Below are 23,288 nucleotides of genomic sequence, written 5' to 3'. Positions count from 1 at the left end.
GGGGGCTACGATGTCCCTTACGCGTAACGGCTTACCTAATCTGCACTAGCACCAACTCCCCGGCTGCTTCTAGAAAAAATAACTGTTGAAATGTCTGAAGGCCATCTTTCTACAAGTACTAGAATAGTTCAACAGTTTATATTGTCCAAACAGGTCATTAGTTCTATTTATTTTTTAAACGTGACCAAAGGTATAGGCAGCCAACAGAACAGAATTGCACACAAAGCTGAAGCTATGTTGAGATAGTGATGGAGCATAAATAGCCTCCCGCAAATCCCGAGCAAGCACGGTTCATTTCCGGTCACACACATCCAGCAAATCTCTCCGTCCATACAAGCGACGCAGGCATAGCTCTGCCGCTCTGCTCAGAATGGTCTGCACTGCAGTCATGCCCCAAAGTTTTACACTACATACATACAAAGTTACAAACACATAGCAGCCGCGCAATCATCAGACAAGCTTGCCTGTGACTACCACTTGTTACATCTTCTTGCCAACTCCCACATAATTACTTGGCCGGACGACTCAGGCCGCCGCGCCGTCCACCTGCTGCCTGCGCCGCTTACTGGACTCCTTGATCTTCAGCAGCTCGTCGCAGACGATCCACGGGAAGCTCCAGAACTGCTTCTTTCCCGGCCGGCCGTGGTCCGGGTGATAAGTCACGCGGTACCATGCCGACGCCGTCCTCGAAGCCTCCGCCTTCGGCCAGCTCCTGAACCAACCCTGCACCTCCTTGTGCAGGCCCTCCACCGAGTCGATGATGCGGTCCTTCATCTCGAAGTACCTCTTGTTGTCCTTCAGGTACAGGAGCCTGTTCCGGATGTTGCCCGTCAGGATCTCGTCCTCGTGCTCCGTGCCATAGTAGCTCATCAGGGTGCTCAGCTTCTCTGCGTACAGGTCGTAGCACTCCTCCGCGGATGCTAGGAATTCCTCGAAACCAGGGACCTCCAGGTCAGGATCGAACACGGGGCTCGGTTGAGCCGAGGACGAGGGGGCAGGAGCGCTCTGCATACGGCTCGCAGCCGCTCGGTAGAGCTTGCCGAGAGCTCCGTTGGAGATGTACGTTGGTTTGTCCCACCGTTCCATGAAGTCGGGGTACTCCTTTGGTCTCAGTGACCGGGGCATTTCAGCTGGAGCCCCTGACTTGGCAAAGTCGACCGCCATCGAATGCAAAGCAGCTAGCTGGAGGCACTCAGGGCTCCGGGCTTTCATTGGATGACGATCCGCGTGGACCAAGTGAGCAGTTGAGATTGCACCGAGCGAGTCATTTATCATGTAATCCACAAAGTACTTCTGAATTTCCTGCAGTTCATCAGATGTTGTAAGATTACAGGTATAAACATGTCAGGCAAGGAAAATACAAGTGCTTGTTGAAAAGACAACTTTGAACTGCTTATTGGAGCTAACTGGTAAATAGTTGTGAACCTATCAAGGTTAGATATATACATTGAAGAACATTTTGAAGCCAAGACCACTTTAAAACTCAATCATGCACAACTGTTTTCATTAGAGGATGGCAAAAATATCTTTCTTTCTGAAACAAGTACCCACATTTCTAAAGAACGTTATTAACTGTGCATGGCGAGCATATATTTGGTTCAAAGCATTCAAAATGTTGTGTTGGCTGTTATTCCATCCTGGCTGAGTTCGACACTCGTAGCCAGTTCTCTCTTCTGGCTGTTGTGCACTTACCATGTAGGCATGTACCCAGTTCTGACAAAGAAATGTTTTAGAAAGATGTGAGGTGCCTCAAGATAATAATAAATCTCTAAAGTTACTAAGCTCCCAGGAAATATAACGCCCTCAGCGATTTGGCTTTTTTATCATTTATGGTCCCACTGGTCAGCTGGTGTTGACACAATCTAAACCGCCTTTGACTACGTGCCCTGGATTGCTGCTTGGGGGGGGGGGGGGGGGGGGAGCACACCTCTTCATGGACACTAGCTCGGGCTCACATGGTGTGGCGAAATCGGCCTGAGGCACTTAGTACGCAGGGATAGAGAAAACAGAAAGGCTGGAAAGGAGTAGTCGGCCAGACTTAGTGTTGGAATTTTCAGGTTATGTGCCTTATTTCTCCACTCTAACTAAATTAGTAAATGAGCTGTAAACTTGATTAAACTTGACATGAGTGCAGGTGTTCCATTTTGAGTACATTCACACTGTCAGGTTCTTGATGTGTTCAGTTACGCAATTTCAAAATAGGCTAATATTATCACAAAATTTTCAGCAGTGACCACTTAGAATGCTCGTCAGGCTACAAAGAATTGGAAGATAGGATGCACTTTTCACCAAATTTGGAAAGTGTACGGCTCAGTCTGGCGTTATTGCTTATTGATAACGTCCTGGATTTGTCATGTGGTCATGGTGTGGTTTAACAAAATAACTTTTCGTCTGACCTAACAGAGTTATAGAGCAGTCAAAAACTAGACCACCGGGACAAGAAAGAGACAAACATGGAAAAAAAAAGAGAAAGTAAAAGATGCGAAGCCTTCTTATCTCTTATCAGTATGCAAATAGATGAATAATAAGGTACTTGCTTAGTATTGGAGCTATCATGCTAATTGTTTCAGGTTTGGAAAGAAAAGCACTGAGTTACGAATATAGGTTTCACATCAAAAAAATTGGCTGACATGCATTGGAACTTGCCACTGATTGGTAAATATCATCTCCTCTATTTATTGCTCTCAACGAGTGCACCCTACAAATCAAAACCTTATATACATTGTTGATGTCGTATTCATAATTCATTCCCTGTTTTTATTGTTTCACAAACATAAATGTCAACTGCTAAGAATTACTTTATCAAAATTACTGTAATATGGGTAGATGAGACATATTTCTGGTGGATACTGCATGTCAGTTCTCTTTTGTAGGTCTGAATAAATGTGGTCATATTTGTATTCTCTTCTGTTGGTTTACAGTCCTTGTGATGATTACATACTGATGTTTTCATATATTTTAGTATTTTTAACAAGGGGATGTGAGGAGCTTTATCTATATCTATACCAATATAAAAAGACCCTAAGGGGCAGATCCAATTAATCTCAGCCATCAAATAAGGTCAATCCAATGACCCAGATTGCTCCAATGGTGAGCACTCAACATGTTTAACATGCAATAAATAACATACCAAATATCACCGTCAGCACTAATCACACAAGAAAATGTTATCTTACCTATTATCTTTATGCAATTGATATACTGCCTAATATTAACGTGCATTGCACTCACATATGCATTTACTAGTGATTAGAAATAACCATAGAGACCCTTAACTAATTTGATTGAAACAAATCAACCAAGTTGTTCCTTTCATTTATTATTTTGAACAAAACAAATGCAGGCAGCTATTTTCCAAGATGTGACTATGTGAGAGATCTCCACACCTCAGTCAAAGTGCCGCACATGGTACTTATCTCTTCCAGTTAGATCTCTTTGGTTGTGTGTTTGTCTCTGACATTCCTTCCTGGAGGTTCTTTCTACTCTGATGAATCTTTGGTGGTTATAGTAGCATATATAACATACCTTTGGATGTAAAGCGCTAGAAAACTTGAAAGATGTGATATTGGTTTGGTATGATTATCTACTAATCACATAAGTACTATAGGGGTCAGCCTCTTTCCCCCCATCAGAACTCTACTTACTTCACCTGTTATGGATATTATGTTTTCTGACTAGGTGACAGACACCTTATTCCTTTTGTGTGCTTCAACAACCTATAATACAGTGCTCTCCAATTAATCAATCAAACTTCAAAGATAAGCTCCTTATCCTGCTTCTTGCTATAATTTATGCAATTATGTGTCAGTTACGCTGATAAGGGGAAACGGTCCCTGCAAGGCGGTGGCCATGGGGTGCAGGATACACTTTGCTGCTGCCATTGTGTGACTGGAAGCTGACACGCCGGTGTGAGGTCTTCTACGTCGCGGTGCTCCGCAGGGCGGCAGTTTGGTTGGGTGTTTATACTTTAAATTTGTAATGAGCACTTTCCATTACAATGGTGAGTTGCGCATACGCAAGCAGTCTACTGTGAGATGCATATTAATTTGTTTTTACAGGTTGATATGAAAAATATATCTTCATTTGTGGATGTGCCTTCTCTGACTTGGGGAAGATTTGTCTCGGAAAGTTTATATGATTGGCAATAATAAAATCTCTACTTTTTGGAACGACCCTTCTTTTATCTATATGCTTCCATAGCGTGTCTGAAAGTATGTGCACTGTGCAAGACATAGCCACTGTCCTTTTGGTTTTGGAAGAATAATATTTCATGAATTGCGTGATTATGCTTTCATGAATGCTCTTGAGGAATCAAGCTTGCTTGAAGATGTAAGTTTATTTGATGGTCTTGTGACACTTATGAATTTTTATATATAAGCTCATATACTAAAGGTAACTTTGGATAACTTCCTACTGATACTGCGAATGATGATCTGCCTTACACTAGAATTTATTGGGAGGTTGCCAATACCATTGGTTTCACTCATCTCACTGAAGCTCAAGTGGTTCAGGTCGCAAACTTGTTTGCATCTTTTGGTTTCTTTACTGGCTATCTTATTCAAGATCATCTTTATTCTAATCGATGCTTCCAGGAGGTCAGCTTTGTTGTTCAGTCTACTGGAGTAGATCCTACACTGCAGTTTTTCCTTCCCATTTTGTCAACTTCAAAACCTAGCTAATATATCTTGTCAGGTTCTCTGGGAGCCCATGAACAAATAGGCAAGCAATAAAAAGTTGTTCAAAATGAATGATGTTAGCCTGTGATTTGTTTGCATCAGAAGTTTTGTTTAAAGAATTCCTTCTTTGATGATTTATAACAGGAAACATGGCATAAAAATGGAAAACGGTGCGGCGAAGCGAACATTTTCTTCTAGTATTATTGAAATGCTACAGATCGTAAAAAAACTGATATTTTGATTATATTTACAATTGCAAGTATAAAAATTGATATTAGTCAAATAAAACAATCTTCGGTAAAAATTAGCAGCAACAACCTAGTAAGAGAAATTAAAATAAAGAAACAGTGAGAATATACCTCAAGTGTAACAACATGATCCATTATGCGTGGCCTTGCTGCAGTGTAGTCCATAGGTGAATCAACCTTCTCTGGAATCAGTTTCTCATCCCAAGTGATAAAATAGAGGTCACCGTCCAAATCACCCCCGGAGCATTCATTTGGATGAGGCCTGATTAACATCAAAGATTAAAGTCTATATGAACGAGGCCTATTAAACATCAAAGATTAATTGAAAGAGAAAGCAAGCATTGGCAACATCCATCAATAGGTAGAGATGTAAGTACGTAACATGAGGGGATATCAATCTAACATGGAAACGAACACGCTGACAAACACTTCAATAGAGATTTGAGCTCCTCTGAAGGCATTGCCAGAGCAATATAAACTCTAGATGATCGTCTTTCAGTTTCAGTATAACATACGACATTACCTTTCTCCTCTTTGGGGGAAGACAACACAATCAACCAGGTTCTTAGCGTACAAACCATGGTCATAGACAGCTTCAAGTACTCTGATGTCACCAGGATGGAGACAAGGATTTTTTGATACTGCAACTTTTCCAACAACAACTGCCGTTTTCTCTTTTCCATTATCTTCAGAAAAATATGGCTGACAATTATCCTTCTGCTCTTTGCTGTTCTTTGTAATTCTGATGTACACTTGACCATATTCTAATTCACCTGTTTCATCCAAACAACCAATAAGAACACGGCCTTTTGGAACATGAATCTTACATCTAGTTCTTATGTCAGTCAGCCTATTATCCTGATGGGCCTTAAGAATCATCAACAGGTAAGGCTCTAAACTTGGTTCATAGCCTTGCAGTAAAAATTTCGATGCTGTCTTTGTTTCTGCACTACCAATTTTCCCCAGAACAGAGAGAGCAGCTTCTCTGTTGGTCAGCATTTCATCTAATTCACGCATATCATTCTGTTGCATCGACTCAAATATCTCATCTCTTATCCCCAAAGTTGAAAGGAGAGAGATAACTTCACGATTCATATAGCATGGTTGGGATTTGCTGGTACTTGTAATGTTAAACATTCTGCTCTTTGATTCGAATTTCTTCATACTAGGTCGCAGAGAAAGATTACGAAAGGAATCAGGGTCCACAGCAACAACTCCTTTGTAGCCACCATACCTTATTTGAAAAGCTGAAGGAGGGTTGGTATAGTCTAATCCAATTCGGCAAGCCATTTCTTTAGCAAGTCTCTCAGAGATCTTCCCGATACCATCAGAAAATATATATTTACTGCCATCAGTTATGACTTCGATATCTGGAATCTCTTCTACGTCCCGTGGTAGGATTTCAAGTGTTTGTCTGGAGGAGCTGAACAGTTGGCCCATTCTAGCCGCACACTTAGATACTGAACGAATATCTTCAAAGTTGCCCATCCACCTGCTTATATCCTCGGCCTTCAGGGAATCATTAGAAGCAAACATCCAAACAGAACTTCCACGAAGTTGACTTGCTGAGAAGGCCAGGAATTCATACTTCTTTGGACCAATGGAAAATCCTTCTTTCAAGATGGATAAAATACGATGATATAGGCCAGTTTTCAAGGGTTGAGAAAAGAACCCTCGTCCAGTTCTAGCTGAGATAGCATCTGGAAAAAGCTTACTCCAGTCTTCGTCTACAAAAGTAACTCTAGCAAAGTCAGAAGCATACTGTTTGTGATGCTTAACCACATAATTTGAAACCTCTTCCTCAGGTCCCAAGCAGTATATTTTGGATGGAGTGATGTGAATTCTGTAACACATCATTAACTTTCCTTCACCTTCAGTCTTACTGGAAAGCAAACCATCATGGCTCCTCTTCCTGCTATGAGCCTCCTGCTGGATGAATTGCAAAGGTTCATAGCATGTAAAGTCTAACTTGTTCATTTTCTCAAAAATCCTCCTTGAAATATGAACTGGTATTTCTTCAAGAGCTTTAAACAGATCGGCATTAACATCCTTGGAAACTATCTTCCCCATGTGAACAAGAGAATTGAGACGAAAAAGAACTTCATATGACACTGAACAACCACTTGGGCAGTCAACAAGGGGAACGACTTTGGACGACGGGCCAAAAAATTCCATTGAAGAAATGACCAATTCCCCTAATTCTCCTGACAAAGGCAAGCTGTTGAGAATAAATGACACCGGTGCACCTTCATCAAGTACGAGGGCAAGAGTTGAACACTTCCCAAAAGAGTGGTTGGGTGTAAAATCTAGTGCTCTGACCCAGGTAAATTTTGCATCCTCCTTGCATGCATGAAAGCGGTCATCTGAGAACCTTGAATAAACTGCAGGCCCAGAAATTGTTGTGCATATCCTTGGTGCATACATGAGCTGAAACAAATATTAAATTAACATTAGTCAAGATAATATATATTTTACCAACTTCAGAATTATAGAAAGAATTAAAAGAGTGTTGCGCCTCACCAACTTATAGTCTAAGAAGTATGACAATCAGTAAATTTAGAAAAGTAACGGTGATGTGTATTCATCAGATAAGCTTCATATTCATTTCACTCCAATTAGTAACCACCAACTGAGATATTTATAGGAGTGGAAATAAAAGTAGCACCACTATCCATCTTACTTTATGGCTCTAACGCATAATTGCAAACCAGACCACTGTGATGGTTCACTCTAGTTTACTGACTCAAGAACCTGCCAATTTTTCAGCTCGCGCAAGTATTGAGGGAGGAAGTACATCTAGAGCTTCCTTCTTCAAATTTCTACCTTGCCCTATAACCGCGACGTCTGGCTAATATATAAGGTACAAAGGAAAAACAGAAGTATCACAGCAACATGGTGACCAACTCGACTGGTTCTTCACGTCTAACAATTGGACTTCAGTATATCCTAATACCAAGGTTATTGCCATGGCCAAACCAATCTCCGACCACACACCTTGTTTGGTCAGTATAGAATCATCGATCCCCGCGAGCAAAATTTTCAGGTTAGAATCTTACTGGGTGCAGCACAGAGGCTTCTTTGATGTGGTGAATACTTGGTCCAAACCAAGTTATTCGCATAATAGTGCAGCCAGGATTTGCCAGAAAATGAGAAGACTAAGGTATGCCCTTAAGAAGTGGAGTAAAGGCCTCTCACGTCTCAAAGTGCTGATCCAAAACACTGAATGGGCCGTTAACAAGCTGGATGGAATTGAAAACCTGAGAACACTCACAACCCCAGAATCGAACTTCAGGCGAATTCTAAAACCTCACCTACTGCAGCCTCTGAACTTTCAGAACCAACACTGGAGAAAAAGATGCACTGTCAGGGTTATTTGTTTTGGAGAGGAAAATACGAAAAATTTCCACCAGATGGCCACGGAGCGATACCGAAATAACTCCATCGCCATGCTGAAATTACCCGATGGCACTGAAGTTGAGAACCACGCAGGCAACTAAGGGATACTGCTCAATGCGTTTAAACAAAGATTGGGGGAATCTTCGCCTCCAAATCAGAAATTCGACCTAGACTCTATCATTACCAAGATTGATGGACTGGAAGAACTTTATGTCCCATTCACTGAGGCGGAAATTGATGAGGTGGTTCGAACCATGCCGGCCAACAGAGCTCCAGGGCCGGATGGGTTTAGTGGTCAATTTACCAAATCATGCTAGTATATAATCAAAACATGACTTTTATCAGCTTTGTCATGATTTCCACGCAGGAGAACTCAATCTTGAAATCATAAACAACGGGTTCATCATTCTCATTCCAAAGATCCACTCGCCCAAGACAGCAAATGATTTTCGACCCATCACACTGCTAAACTGTTGTCTGAAGCTAATAACCAAACTGCTTGCTGGTCGGTTACAGAAATGGATTCTAAAATCATTCACAGGAACCAATACGGATTTTTGAAAGGGAGAACGATACAGGACAGTTTGGCATGGGCGTTTGAGTATATATACCAATGTCAAGCCTCTGGATCTCGGGCGTTTATTCTGAAACTGGACTTTTCCAAGGCCTTCGACACTATAGAACACCCGGCTATGATTGAGGTCATGAGACACATGGGCTTTGACGAGAAATGGTCAACCTAAGCGCACAAAGTGCAGAAGCGGTCTTCTTTCTGCCTCTGTCTCAACAGGCGACACAAGAAGCGTAGGATTTGCAGCTGGCGGCCGCTGAGTGTCGGATAGACTTAGAGCAGAGAGATGTTTGGACATACACATGGGGGCCCAAATATTCATCGTCCAGATATTACAAGTTCTGCTTTGAAAATGTCAAGGCTGATCAGGCTTTTGGGTGGATTTGGAAGTCGAGGTGTACAATGAAGCTAAGGGTTTTTGCGTGACTCCTCTTGTCCGACAGATTAAAACACCAAGAACATAGACACTATGTAGTGCGCTCAACGACAGACAGGACGGACTACTGTGTGCTCTGCCAAACCCAACAAGAAGAAACTCTGGAACATTTGTTCTATACCTACAGTTTCTCCTACACGTGCTGGACTTCAGTTGGGTTGACCTGGGCAACAGAAGGAGATGGGTTTGACTGGATGGCAGCGGCTAAACAAACTTGGACCAAACCCATGTTCATGGAAGTGTTCACCACAGCAGCATGGTCGATCTGGAAGGAGAGGAATAGCCTGATCTTCAGAGGAGTGACGCCTTCCCACAGGTCCTGGTTGTCAAGATTCAGAGAAGATTTCTTGTTGTTGTAACACAGGACAAAATCTGAGCTGCTAGGGTTCATTACTGAATTTGCCAGAGAGATTGCCTAGGGCTAGCCAAACTACTTTAATCCCCTGTAATCACTTATCCCTCTGAACGCTAGTACCCTGTGATTGGGGCAAAAGCCTGACCACACCCTTTACACTATGTAAATACTTTTTTGATTAACACTCCTACAGTCTTCAACGTTCAAAAAATAAACACCGTGAGCAGCTCACCTGAAGCAAGATGGCGTCGGCCCCATGGAAGTTGCACTGGTAGCAGTTCCTGATGTCCTCGAAGAAGACCTCCAGCTTGTACCTCTGGGAATCGTGATTCAGGTACAGGTCTATCCGCCGCTTCGCCGGGATGACCTCCACGCGGACGCTGTCCCAAGAGTCAGCCGCCTGGAATTCGCGCTCGGCGACGCGGTTGCCGACAAGGAGGCGGGCGTCGGCCACGCGGAGAGAAAGGTCGGGCGCGCGGGGGAGCAGATCCGCGGGGGCAGGGGAGACGGAGAGGAGGGAGCCGAGGAAGCGCGGTAGGCGACCGGAGGAGGCGAGTTCGGCGGCGAGGGTTGCGGTGGCGGTGGAGTCGAACTGAACGCTCCCATCGCCTCGACTTAACCAGCCGCGTCGGGCGGCGGCGATCTCGCAGGCGTAGGCTTCGCCGGCACCGGCGACAGTGGAATCGAAGAATGCTAGGAGCTCCTTAGCGACGGCGGAGGGCGGGATATTGGAGACCCGCACCGTCGCCGTGGAGACGGGCGCCGACACCGCCGTCGCCATCGAAATTTCGGCGCGCGGGGGCGGGGCGGGGGAAGAAGGGTTTGCGGTTCCGGCGGGGTTACCGAGGGCTTTTGAGTTTTTGGTTGTACTCCGGGCAGGTTTATGTGTGTGAGTACTTCAGACTTAATCCTCCTTCGACCCCTTTTCAGTCTTCGTTGCACGATTCTGAACTGTAAATTTTGCAAACAGTAGAAAGTATGCTGACAATTAAAATGAGAAAACATTTGCCTGAAAGACACGTGGGTGGCGCGAAGAGAAGTGAAGTCACCGCGCGCATGGGGAGGGGGGTGTGGTTGGGAGGGGGGTCCGGGATGTGCAAGGAAATGAGGGAGGCATGTTTGACAATGAGGGTTGCATCGGTAGTGGAATTGAATTGAATATTCCCGTTGCATCGGCTTAGCCACCCGCTTTGGTTTGTAGGTGTATCTTTTTTTGCGAAAAGACACTCAAATCTATTAACCACGAACCAGCAGTACAAAACACCCCTGAAAAGAAAGAAATTGCAACCATGTTCTTGGGATCTCACACTTCTCCAACCTCCAGGATGGGCCGATGGCGCGCCACCGCAGCCGCTCTGGCAGCCCCGCTGCCAGATTGCGGCGAACCTTAAAGATCACGCGGAAGGGAAGTCATTGCTGCCAAACATCTCAAAGACGAAGTCACGGTCGTCGGATCCGAAGCCAAAGAACTGAGAGCCCAAACGGCCAGAGGTGCTACTGCCGCCGCCGCTTTGGTTTGTAGGTGTATCCGCTTAGCCACCGCTTTGGTTTGTAGGTGTACACGACCACAGTGAATCAGAAAACTTGAGAAGCTCATCACCACCGAGGGCAGGATATTGGAGTCTCATTATCATCGTTGGAAAAAGGCGGCAGAGGGCGCTATGGGTTTGATACTCCATCAAGGTTAAAGGTGAGTAGGAGTTTAGTCATATCCATATGGTTTTGTAGTTGTTAAAAAAAGTCCATGAGTAGAGTTTAAAAAAATCAAAACGGCAAGCTCCGTCTAGGTTTACATGGGGTACTCCTAAAGTATGTTTGCCTTTCTACAGTTTTCCATGATTTTAACAATTATTATAACTAACCTGAAATGATACAAAGGAGCATATGACATAGAAAACAGAACACCTTTTGTCGTAAAATGATTGCCCCCTTGAAGCATGATTGGGAAAGTAAAATGGCTCATACACTTCATAGTCAATCGTCACACACAATCGATTACCAAAGAGAGTTTTCACAATGTTACTTCAAATGGTCAATATGATATACAATGAGCAAGATGAGGGTATTTTACAGAAAGAGAATTATCTCACAAAGCAAGACAATGATTAGATACTTGAATGTTTATAACTTAGAGGAGTGAAATATGTTGGCAAACAAATTACTGTATGATTATCTTTTTTGTATGAGGATGATCTTGCGGTTTTGTGTGAACTTTCAGAGTTTTCAAACATTAAATAAATGGATTGCTTTGATAAGAAAAATGAATGGACAGGACTGACATTACTGCTAACTAAACCTATACATAATTCTACCTACTATATGTGCTCCTACTTCGCCATCATGAATCCAAATCAATAGCAGCTAGTTGCCAGCCCGCCACTATAAATTTCCACTGCGAGATGCTCTCCTCTCCTCTCCAGCCGATGTTTGCCTCATCTAGACCTAGCACAGAGGCGCCATGTTGTGCACACCCATAAAAACAAACAAGTATATTCCCTTTTGGATGGCTTTTCTCACGTCTCTTTCCTCCCCTTCGCCTCATGCCGACCATCACCACTGACCTCCACTTCCCTCCACTCCTCTCGTGGCACTTGTATCTCATCTCTGACTAAAAGTGCAACTAATCCCCGAGTGGTTTTGGTAATTCATAACAACATATAGCTCATTGAACTAATATACATTCAAGATAAAACTTTCAGGATGTTCAATGATTGGCATGGCATGGACTAGAGATGTGGACCCCTCAAAATGATAAGGACAAAGATTGGCAAAAGCTCAAGACTCTTCATTTCTATTTTACTGATCCAATATCACATTGAGTCCATAGGAAAGCCAATACTATTAAAAGGGGATGAGGTGTTTGTAAGTGCATCTAGTGCCACCCCTAGTTGGTTTTGGAGTATTGACGACAAACCTAGTTGAGGGACTAATGTGTATGTGAGAATTGCAGGATAACACAGGTAGAAGTCCCTCATTGATTCGGTTTTCCTACCAGAAATGACCCCTAAAAATGTATGAAGACATTGAAGTCAAAGGTGGTAAGTGAAGACATTCACCTTGAAGACTATGACAAGAGAAGACATCGCATGAAGACTATGGAGCGCGAAGACTTAGATCTTTCGTAGTTCTTTTTCTTCTTTGTTAAGTCATAGGAACCACCGTACTGTTAAGTGGGGTCCAAGAAAACCAGTCAGAATGACTGAAGTGATGCTTAACCAAAATCCTATGTCTTCGAGTGAAGACTATGAGAGCGAATGTTGTTCAGAGTTGGACAAGTCAGCTTTGCTTGTAGCCCAAGTAAAGTTGTCGTGTGTGTTTGAAATCTGACCGTTGGAACACGTGTCAGTTCCTTAGTGACCCAGGGTCATTTCGGACAAATCAGATCGAGTTGCCTAGTGGCTATAAATAGCCCACCCCCTACAACCATAAAGGGTTGGCTACTCAGAGTTAAAGTACGGTTGTTGTCGTTTGAGAGCAACCCACCTCGAAGCCTTTAAGAGAGAATTCCTTACGAGGATAAAGTCCTAACCACCTAGAGCCAAAGAGTGTTAGGCATCACTTAAGTCGTCCTGTCTGTGTGATCTGAAGACTTATTACACTTGAGGACTGTGAATCCTCCAGCCGGTTAGGCGTCGCGTTCTGAGCATCCAGGAGTCATTGTGGATCGCCGGTGAACGAAGTCTGTGAAGGTTTGGGAGTCTACCTTGAAGACTTACCAGAGTGATTCTGCGAGGTCTGCGTGACCTTAGCTCAAGGGGAATACGGTGAGGACTAAGGGTTCTGAGCTGCGTGTTCAGGACTGGGTGTCCAGGACTGTGTGTCCTCAGGTTTAAATACCTAGCCGCCCTAACCAGACGTACAGTTGTCACAGCAACTGGAACTGGTCCAACAAATCATTGTCTTCAACGAGTCACTGGTTTCATCCTTCCCTTCCCTTTACTTACTGTTGGTCCTTGTGAAGTCATTGTATGATTGCATTATCTTTTGTCTTCACTGAGTGACTGCTTGATCTGATTGGCTTCACATTATCTTCCTACCTGATCCTTACTGCCTAGCTGCTATTAGTCATTGTGCTTTCACTTCTTTGGTTACTTGACTAAGGTTGCCTAGTGTAGTCTACCTTCCGCTGCGTGGTAATAGGTTTACTCCTATTGTTTGTCTTCGAAACTTCCAGGTTTTGAAGACTTTCTTAAAAATCGCCTATTCACCCCCCTCTAGTCGATCACTAGCACTTTCAATTGGTATCAGAGCAAGGTACTCCCTTGTTCTGTGTGATTCGGTTTAACCACCTGGAGTTTTAGCTATGTCGACTGCAGGGATAATTAAAGTCTCTGTTGCGTGCCTCGTCTTTGATGGAACTGAATATCCCTACTGGAAGAATAAGATGCGCATGCATCTTGAAGCCATTGATGTCGACCTATGGTATGTCGTCAAGAATGGCGTTCCCAAGGCTGGAGAAGGTGTCACTGCTGCTGATGTCAAGAAGTTCGTTCAACTGGACTCTACTGCCAAGAATATCATCTGTGGTCATCTGACCAAAGGACAGTATGGCCGAGTGAGTGCGTTGGAGACTTCCAAGCTAGTCTGGGACTGGCTCTCCAAGGTCAACGAAGGCGTCTCCACCCAGAGAGATCAGAGAATCAGTGTCCTTCACAACCTCTTCAACTGCTTCAAGAGAAATGACAATGAGAATGTCCAGCTCACGTTTGATCGACTCACTGACATCACAAATGAGCTTCAAGCCCTCGGCGCCACTGAGATCACCAAGCATGAAGTCGTCAAGACACTCCTGAGATCACTTGACAGTTCGTTTGACACCCTAGCCCTGATGATTCAAGAACGCCCTGATTTCAAGACACTCGATCCGTCTGACATACTTGAGAGGCTCAACACACACGAGTTTCAGCTTTCTGAGAAAAGAGACATCTACGGTCCCAGCTATGGGTGAACTCGTGCCTTGAAGGCAAAAGCTGTCTCCTCATCCGAAGAAGAATCTGACAGCAGTTCTGATGATCCTGAATACATTGGAAAGGAGCTTGCTATGCTTGTGAAGAAGTTCCAAAAATTCACCAAGAAGAAAGGGTTCACAAAGTCTTCATGATCAAGCTCAAGGAATGATGAAGCTTCTGCTCATGACTACAAGAAGAGAACATGTCACAAGTGCAAGAAACCTGGCCACTACATCTCTGAGTGTCCACAGTGGGACAATGAGAACAACAACAACAAGAAGAGCAAGGAGTATGACTCTGACGACAAGAAGAAGAATAAATACTCAAAGTCTTCTTCCAAGTCTTCCTCAAAGTCTTCATCACACAAGAAGAGCTCATCTGGCAAGGCTCGTGCGTTCAAGGTTGTCAGAATCGCGATTTTGAATCGGATCAGAGCTCGGGTGGTAGGATCGCAAATCGTAGGATCTTCACTATCAGGATCGTAGAAACGTAGATTCTATGAACTAAAGTCGTAGAATCAGAGGGGTTAGTTTGGATCGTAAAGTCGTAGAATCGTATAACAGAATCGCGATTCTCACAACCCTGCATGCGTTTGTTGGCAAGGAAATGGATTCTGAGGAGGAGTCTGCTTCTGAGGAGGCGGAGGTGGAGTCTGAGGAGGAGTCCGATTCTGGCGTTGCGAGTCTGGCTACATCATACGTTGCCAAGTCCATCTTCAACACTGAAGACAATGACTTCATCACCGACACCGATGCAAATGATAAGGACTACTCCGCTCCTTCCTATTGCTTCATGGCACGCGGTGCCAAGGTAAACACACGCACTACTCACTATCAAACATCTAGTGACGATGAATCTGATTGTGATTCCAAACCTAGCTACAAAACACTCGCTAAAATTGCAACTGAACAGCAGAAAGCAATGGAGCACATTCAAAAACTGTTAGACAAAAGCGATGATCTGTTAGATGCTGAAATGACTCGATCTCAGTCCTTAATTTAAGACATACAAAATCTTCACGTTAAGTATGAGGAACTTGAAAGTCGTCATGAAACGCTCTCAACAACTCATGAAAGGCTTTCCTATTATTATCTTCAAAGGAAGCAAGATCTTGAGAAATTGAGAGTGGCTCATGAAGATCTTCAAAAGGAAAATGAGTCACTTCGCGCCAAGCAGATCAGTTCAGCTCAGGAAGGATTTGAACCACCATGTCTTAAATGCATTGAGCGTGATAACGCTACTTCTGTTGCTGAATGTTCTACTGCTGCTACTGTTGCAATATCTTCACCTGTTGATGTGGTAACTAACCCCTCTGCTGAGGATACCACTGCTATTGCTGATGAGAATGCTAGGTTGAAGACACTGCTTGAAACAGGGATGTACAAAAGTCTCAAAGGGCATCAGACACTATGTGATGTCCTCAAAAGGCAGATCCTGAACCGAAACCCTAGGAAAGAGGGTGTTGGGTTCGAAAGGAAGATGAATGCCGATGGCTCTTACTAGAAACCTGAGCAGTACCCCAAAACCACATGGGTTGCTGCAAAGGAACCTTCAGCAAATCCATCCACCCTATCTGGCTTCACTTGTGCTAATCCCATTGTTATTGATGAATCCTTTGATGCAAACTACAAACTGTTTAAGAATCAGAATGGTGAAGTGTTTGCCAGGTATATTGGTACTAACTGCAGGAATGGACCACCTATGAAGAAGATCTGGGTGCCGAAAAGGTGTTTGGAGAATCTTACTGTGAATGTCATCATGACACCACAGGTGAAGAAGACAAACCCCAGACCACAGGCTTCATACGGTCCAAAGGCTTCATACAGACAGAGGACTCACCGGAGTTGCACTAACGCAAATGTTTTGCAGGGAAGCCATACTCAGGCCTATGAATATGAGCGCGGTTCATCAAACCGCCATGTTCAAAAGACCAAGAACTATCCTGCTCATTCATATGAGTACTATTGTCCACCCGCTAGACTTTTTGCTAGGGCTCCAAAGCCAAAGTTCTCAGATGCTGCACTTAGACTCATTGCTTCAAAGCCACCCTTGAAGATGTGGGTGTCTAAGAAAGCTTAACTCTCTTTTGCAGGGAAAGGTCTCCAGCAGAAAACCAAAATCGTCTGACGCTATTGCTGGGGACCTTAAACATCTTGTAGGGCGCAAGATTAAATGCCCAAATGGTCTTATTATGTACTTTGTTCCTGAATCGCTTGCTACTCGCCCTATCAATGCAAATCTCGATCTAAGCTTTCATAATCCACTGGTTCATCAAATGTTTTTGCTTCACAATTCTCTTCGTGAAGCCTATCCCCCTAACTGCACTGTAGGGTACGACACCAGCGGCTTCAGAATGGAATATTGATAGTGGGTGTACCAATCACATGACTGGCAAGCGAAGCCTTCTTATGTACTCAACCTTACGTCCATCCGACAAAAGTCACATCACATTTGTGGACACTGGTAAAAGTAAGGTATTGGGTCTAGGTAGAGTTGCAATCTCAAAGGATCAACACATGTATAAAGTCATGCTTGTTGAATCCCTTGGTTTCAACTTAATGTCTGTCTCAATGCTTTGCGATTTAAACATGATTGTGATGTTTGGAAAATATCGCTGCCTTGTTCTAATGGAATCTGACAAGTCTCTAGTGTTTGAAGGGTATCAGAAAGATGATTTGTACGTGGTAGATTTCTCAGCAGGACCACAGCTAGCCGTATGTCTTCTAGCAAAAGCCTCAGAATGCTGGCTCTGGCATCGGAGGCTAGGGCATGCTGGCATGAGGAACCTGCACACCCTTGCAAATAAGAAGCATGTCATAGGCATCGAGGGCGTCAAGTTCAAGAAAGATCACCTATGCGGTGCCTGTGAAGCAGGAAAGATGACGAGGGCCAAGCATCCCTCGAAGACAATCATGACAACGACTCGACCCTTCGAACTGCTCCACATGGATCTTTTCGGTCCTACTCATTACTCAACTCTTACTACTACTGCTTGTCTCTATGGCTTTGTCATTGTTGATGATTATTCTAGATATACTTGGGTGCATATAATCCTCTACAAGACTGAAGTGCAGGATGTCTTCAGACGCTTCGCCAATCGAGCAATGAACAACTATGGTGCCAAGATAAAACACATCAGAAGTGACAATGGCACTGAATTCAAGAACACTGGCCTGGATACATATCTTGATACTTTGGGCATCACACATGAATTCTTAGCTCCATACACGCCACAGCAGAATGGCGTCGTCGAACGCAAGAACATAACACTTATTGAGATGGCCCGAACGATGCTTGATGAATACAAGACTCCAAGAAAATTCTGGCCTGAAGCCATTGATACTGCATGCCATACAATCAACCGTGTTTATCTTCACAAGCTTCTGAACAAGACATCCTATGAGCTCCTTACTGGCAAGAAGCCAAATGTTAGTTACTTCAGAGTATTTGGCGCCAAGTGCTGGATCAAGGATCCACATCATACTTCAAAATTTGCACCAAAAGCACATGAGGGTTTTATGCTTGGATATGGAAAGGATTCGCACTCCTACAGAGTCTTCAATCTCTTTCATTACAAAGTGGTTGAAACAGTGGATGTGCGGTTCGATGAAACTAACGGCTCACAAAGAGAGCACCTGCCAAATGTGCTAGATGAAGTTCCATCCAGTGAATCAATCAAACTCATGGGAACTGGAGAAATCATACCTTCTGAAGCTCAACCTAAAGAGGAACTTATCATCTCCGCACCTGATCAACCTGAAGACAATGCTCAGCCTGAAGACAATCCCTCTAACAATGACAATGATCAGCAAGAGCAAAATCTTCGTCCTGTACATCCTCGTGTTGCAAATGAAGTGCAGATTGAGAGAATAATCGATAGCATCAATGCACCAGGTCCACTCACTCGTTCAAGGGCAACACAGCTAGCAAATTTCTGTGGGCACTTCGCATTCGTCTCAATAACAAAACCCAAGAAAGTAGAAGAAGCCTTCATGGAACCTGAATGGATTCGAGCTATGCAAGAAGAGCTTCAATAGTTTGAGCTGAATAATGTATGGGAACTGGTTAAGCGTCCTGATCCTCGGAAGCACAATATAATAGGCACCAAATGGATATATCGCAACAAGCAAGATGAGCATGGTCAAGTTGTCAGAAACAAAGCTCGTCTCGTTGCTCAAGGATACACTCAAGTTGAAGGGATTGACTTCGATGAAACATTTGCTCCCGTGGCTCGACTTGAAGCCATACGCATACTGCTGGCCTATGCAAATCATCATAACATACTTCTATATCAAATGGATGTGAAGAGCGCTTTTCTCAATGGCAAGATTGAAGAAGAAGTGTATGTTGCACAACCGCCTGGCTTTGAAGATTCAAAACATCCTGACATGGTATACAAGCTCAACAAGGCACTGTATGGCCTCAAACAAGCTCCTCGGGCTTGGTATGACACACTCAAAGACTTCCTGAAGAGCAAAGGCTTCAAATCTGGTTCCCTCGACCCCACTCTCTTCATGAAGACATATGATGGTGAACTGTTTGTGTGCCAAATATATGTGGATGACATTATCTTCGGCTGCACCAATCAGAAATACAGTGAAGAGTTTGGGTATATGATGCAAGAGCAATATCAGATGTCCATGATGGGTGAGCTGAAGTTCTTCCTTGGTCTTCAAATACGTCAGCAACGCAATGGCATCTTTATATCTCAAGAGAAGTATCTCAAAGATTGCCTGAAGAAGTTTGGTATGCAAGACTGCAAAGGCTTCACGACGCCAATGCCAGCCAAACATCATCTGGGTCCCGACGACAATGGTAAAGAGTTTGATCAAAAGGTATACCGCTCCATGATTGGTTCTTTACTTTATCTATGTGCATCTAGGCCAGATATTATGCTTAGTGTTTGCATGTGTGCTCGATTCCAAGCAGCACCAAAGGAATCACATCACCTAGCTGTGAAGCGAATTCTTCGATATTTGGCTTACACCCCAACTCTAGGATTATGGTATCCAAAGGGCTCAGAGTTTGATCTGGTTGGATTCTCGGATGCTGATTATGCTGGTGACAAGGTGGATCGCAAGTCTACATCAGGCACATGTCATTTTCTGGGATGATCACTTGTATGTTGGTCTTCAAAGAAGCAGAACTGTGTATCTCTCTCCATTGCTGAATCTGAATACATTGCTGCTGGATCTTGCTGCGCTCAGCTTCTGTGGATGAAGCAAACACTCAAAGACTATGGCATTCATCTGAAGCAAGTGCCACTCTACTGCGACAATGAAAGCGCCATCAAGATTGCCAACAACCCAGTTCAGCACTCGAAGACAAAGCACATTGAAATTCATCATCACTTTCTCAGAGATCATGTTGTGAAGGAAGATATTGATATCATACACGTCAACACTGAAGAGCAATTGGCAGATATCTTCACCAAGCCCTTGGATGAGAAGAGATTTTGCAAGTTACGGTGTGAGCTAAATATCTTGGAATCCTCAAATGTCCTGTGATCAGGCACACATCCTAACACTTACGCATATTGATGACTTAGATGTGCAACACACGAAGTAAAGTATATCTTCAATCAATGAAGACATACATTCTAAGTGTGAATACATTAATGTGGAATTTGACTTCGGAGCGCCACGATAATTGTGCGCCGTGTCTGGGTCTAATACTTCCTATACAGTGGGTAACACCACCACAAAATTCGTCTGTTTGAAGTGTTTTACCCATGGTGTTACATTTGCTGTGTCTTCACATTTGGTTTGGCTTCAATCTCAACATGTCTTCATGATTATCTTCATTATGTTGATCATATATATATATACTAGTGTTCTGTCCTCTACAACATTCACTTATAGCTATGTCTTCTTGTTGAATCTTTTGAACTAAGTGAATGTGATCGGACCCTAACCTCTCTATGCTTTCTATCTCAAACTCTATCTCTCCAAATCATATGCATTCTATTGAAACTGTCGAATGTCTTCTCTGCGTCCTTGTCAGCAGAAGATACAGAGACAAACATTAAGTCCGTTTTCAATGCTAATTCCTTCACCTGAAACCCGGAGAAGTGGCAACGACCACCCGACAATCCAGGCGTGCGTGGGAACGTGGAACAACCTCCGATATGTTGCATGATGGCCACGTGTTCTTCAAATGTGAATCGCCAGGGGCACCTGTGTAATAACGCTGTGCCATCCCTGTCCCTATAAATACACGCCTTACCACAATCATTATCCTTTCTTCCACTCTCGCACAAACCCTAGCGCTACTGCTAGACCTCGACGACACCGGCGACGAAGCGCTTAGCTGCCGCGACCTCTCCGACGCCGTCTTCACGCCGGCCGCGGACATCGTCTTCTCCGCCGTCGCCGTAGGTGTCCTCCGTTGCCAAGTTAGGGCACGGACGATCGAACTGCTCGGCCTCCTCTTCCACTCCGTCTAGCAGTTCCTTGTGTGGTAAATAAAACTTCCTTTTTACGGCCCCTTTGATCCTATAGATTCGTCACTTTCTACCACAAGCAGTTTCTGTTCACACAAGTTGGATCCACTTCATACTGCATCTCATATTATGCCTAGTATGTTCACTTATGCTTCACAAAGTAGTTAGATTCCTCACTTGTACTGATCTGTGGATTCGTACAAATCTGGAACCAACTCCTTATCTATGAGTGAATGTCTTCGCACGATGAGGTCAATGTCTTCTAAACTGATTTATCTTCAAAATCTTCTAAGAATGCATATGACCTCTTCCCCTTCCCTCGCACCTTAATGCTATCACAGGTACATGTCCGTGGGAGAATCCCTTGGTTCTCATAGTCTGCATTCGTTTGCAGAATTCTTACAACATCATATAAATTCTCCTGAAGACATATCCTATTTGTCCAGCAAGCGAAAGCCTTTGAAGCCTTTGAACGTATTGAAGCCATTCAGTTTAAAGTTCATGGCTGCAGAGAAATCAGCAAGGAAGGGTGGCAGAAAGCGTCGAGGTGAAACATCAAGAGATCTGCCCGATGACCTCTCAGAACTGTACAAGACAGATCCTGAAGAGGATTACAATCAGCGGAAGACACGAATCCAATGGATTCGACGATATTGGACAGAACAGTGGTTCAAGTACAGGTTTGTGACAAAGGAATATGCTGAGAAGAATGCCATCAAGCGACCATGGGGAGACATCCTATACAAAAATCTTCAACCCAGGTCCAGAGATGAAGCCATTGAACAAGGCTTCTATCCCTGCATGGTCCGTGGACCACAGCCTGCGGATGCTGACCCATCGTCACTGCTATGGTGTCGTGACGACAATCTGTTCAAGCGCAACTTCCAGTTTGCCCAGAATTCGGCAAAGCAGAACAAGAAGTCATTGGGACTAGAATTCAACCCTGGTCCCTCTGCTCCCTGTGCAGATGGCACCCGCGATGCCGAACCCAATGTCGTCGGTCCGTTCTACAACCTGGATGGCCTCATCACTCACATCTCTGTTCAAGGTGCCAAAGTGGATCATTCTGATGATGATGCTGACACTGATGAAGCCCCAGCTCCTACTCCAAAGCCGCAGAAGCCAAAGCTGCCTAAAGCTTCAAAGCCTGCCTCAGCACCAAAAATCTCACGGGCGAAGCCACTGGCTACTGCACCTCCGAAAGATAGTGTGCAGTCTGAAGATCTGTCACGCATCTCCAAGCCCCCGAGAGTCAAGATGCCTCTGCCACACACCAGCCAAGAACTGACTGTTGCTGCTATTCTGCGCAACGATACCATTGATCTATCCAGTGATGAAGATCTTGCAGATGACGCTCTTAAGCAACTGATCAAGAGCAAAGAAGAAGCAAATATCTTCAACAATTTGCCTCTCTTTGAGGTGGAAATCATCCACGACTTCATCGATGAGTGGTTTGACACGCCCAACCTCATCTTTGAAGATCTGCAACTTCCCATTGGCCTCAGTGTCGCCTTCCATGGCGCCATTGCTTCAGAGTTAGCTACAGCCCAGCACATCGTTGAACTAAAGCAGAATATTGACTTTGAGAAAGCTCAGTTCAAGAAGCATATGGCCAAGCTCAGCGTGCAGGAGGCCAAGAACTTCAAGATCATGCTACACGAGCTCAAAGAAGCCTTTCTCAAGAAGTGTGAAGAAGCTCAAGGTTCTCGTGAGCGCATGAAGAGCCTGGCTGACAAGTGTGTGCAAGCCTATAATGAGGCTGAGAAGCGCAAGGCCCTTGGGCGTCCTGGCATCGACCCCAGGATGGCTGCAAAGCAGCAGAAGAAGAAGCCCGTTGTGGCCGAACCCGACGCACCACGACAGGAAGCACAACCCATTGTCTTCCCAACCAGCATGACTGGCTCGAAGCCAAAAGCCAGGTCTACCGCTTCAGAACTGAAGAAGACGAGGACTGCTGAGGCTGAAGCCAGAAAGCGGAAACATCCTGAAGCCTCTGTTGCTGCTCCCTCCAAGAAGAAGCGGAAGACCAAGAAGGAACGGGCTGCTCCCACAGAGCCCTTAATTGTTGAACCTATCTCCATGGTTCGCCCTGCCGCTGAACATCAAGAGCGCCAACTGACTGTCCATGAGCCTGCTTTCACAGAGGCTCATGAAGCTGAAGACATTCCAGCAGCTGATCCCACCGCTGCTGAAGACATCGGTCACCATGACCATG

The 23,288-nt window shown here is 44.3% G+C and overlaps 1 protein-coding gene across 1 annotated transcript; it reads right to left on the bottom strand.

Moving 5' to 3' along the window:
* Positions 1-233: 233 nt before the first annotated feature.
* LOC125538641 (putative RNA-dependent RNA polymerase 2) lies at positions 234-10,570 on the bottom strand. The gene is made up of 4 exons (XM_048701901.2): positions 9,915-10,570; positions 5,448-7,351; positions 5,036-5,186; positions 234-1,302 (listed from the first exon to the last, which is right to left on the bottom strand). Exons 1-4 carry the CDS (start codon positions 10,461-10,463, stop codon positions 526-528), a joined length of 3,381 nt encoding a protein of 1,126 aa, XP_048557858.1. The 5' UTR covers positions 10,464-10,570; the 3' UTR covers positions 234-525.
* Between the last annotated feature and the right edge of the window lie 12,718 nt (positions 10,571-23,288).

Source organism: Triticum urartu, chromosome 2A (assembly GCF_056163025.1).
Source record: "Triticum urartu cultivar PI428250 chromosome 2A, HENAU_Tu73, whole genome shotgun sequence".
Taxonomy (NCBI): Eukaryota; Viridiplantae; Streptophyta; class Magnoliopsida; order Poales; family Poaceae; genus Triticum; species Triticum urartu.
Note: the sequence above shows the minus strand (reverse complement) of the source record. Positions and strands in the feature narration are given on the sequence as shown.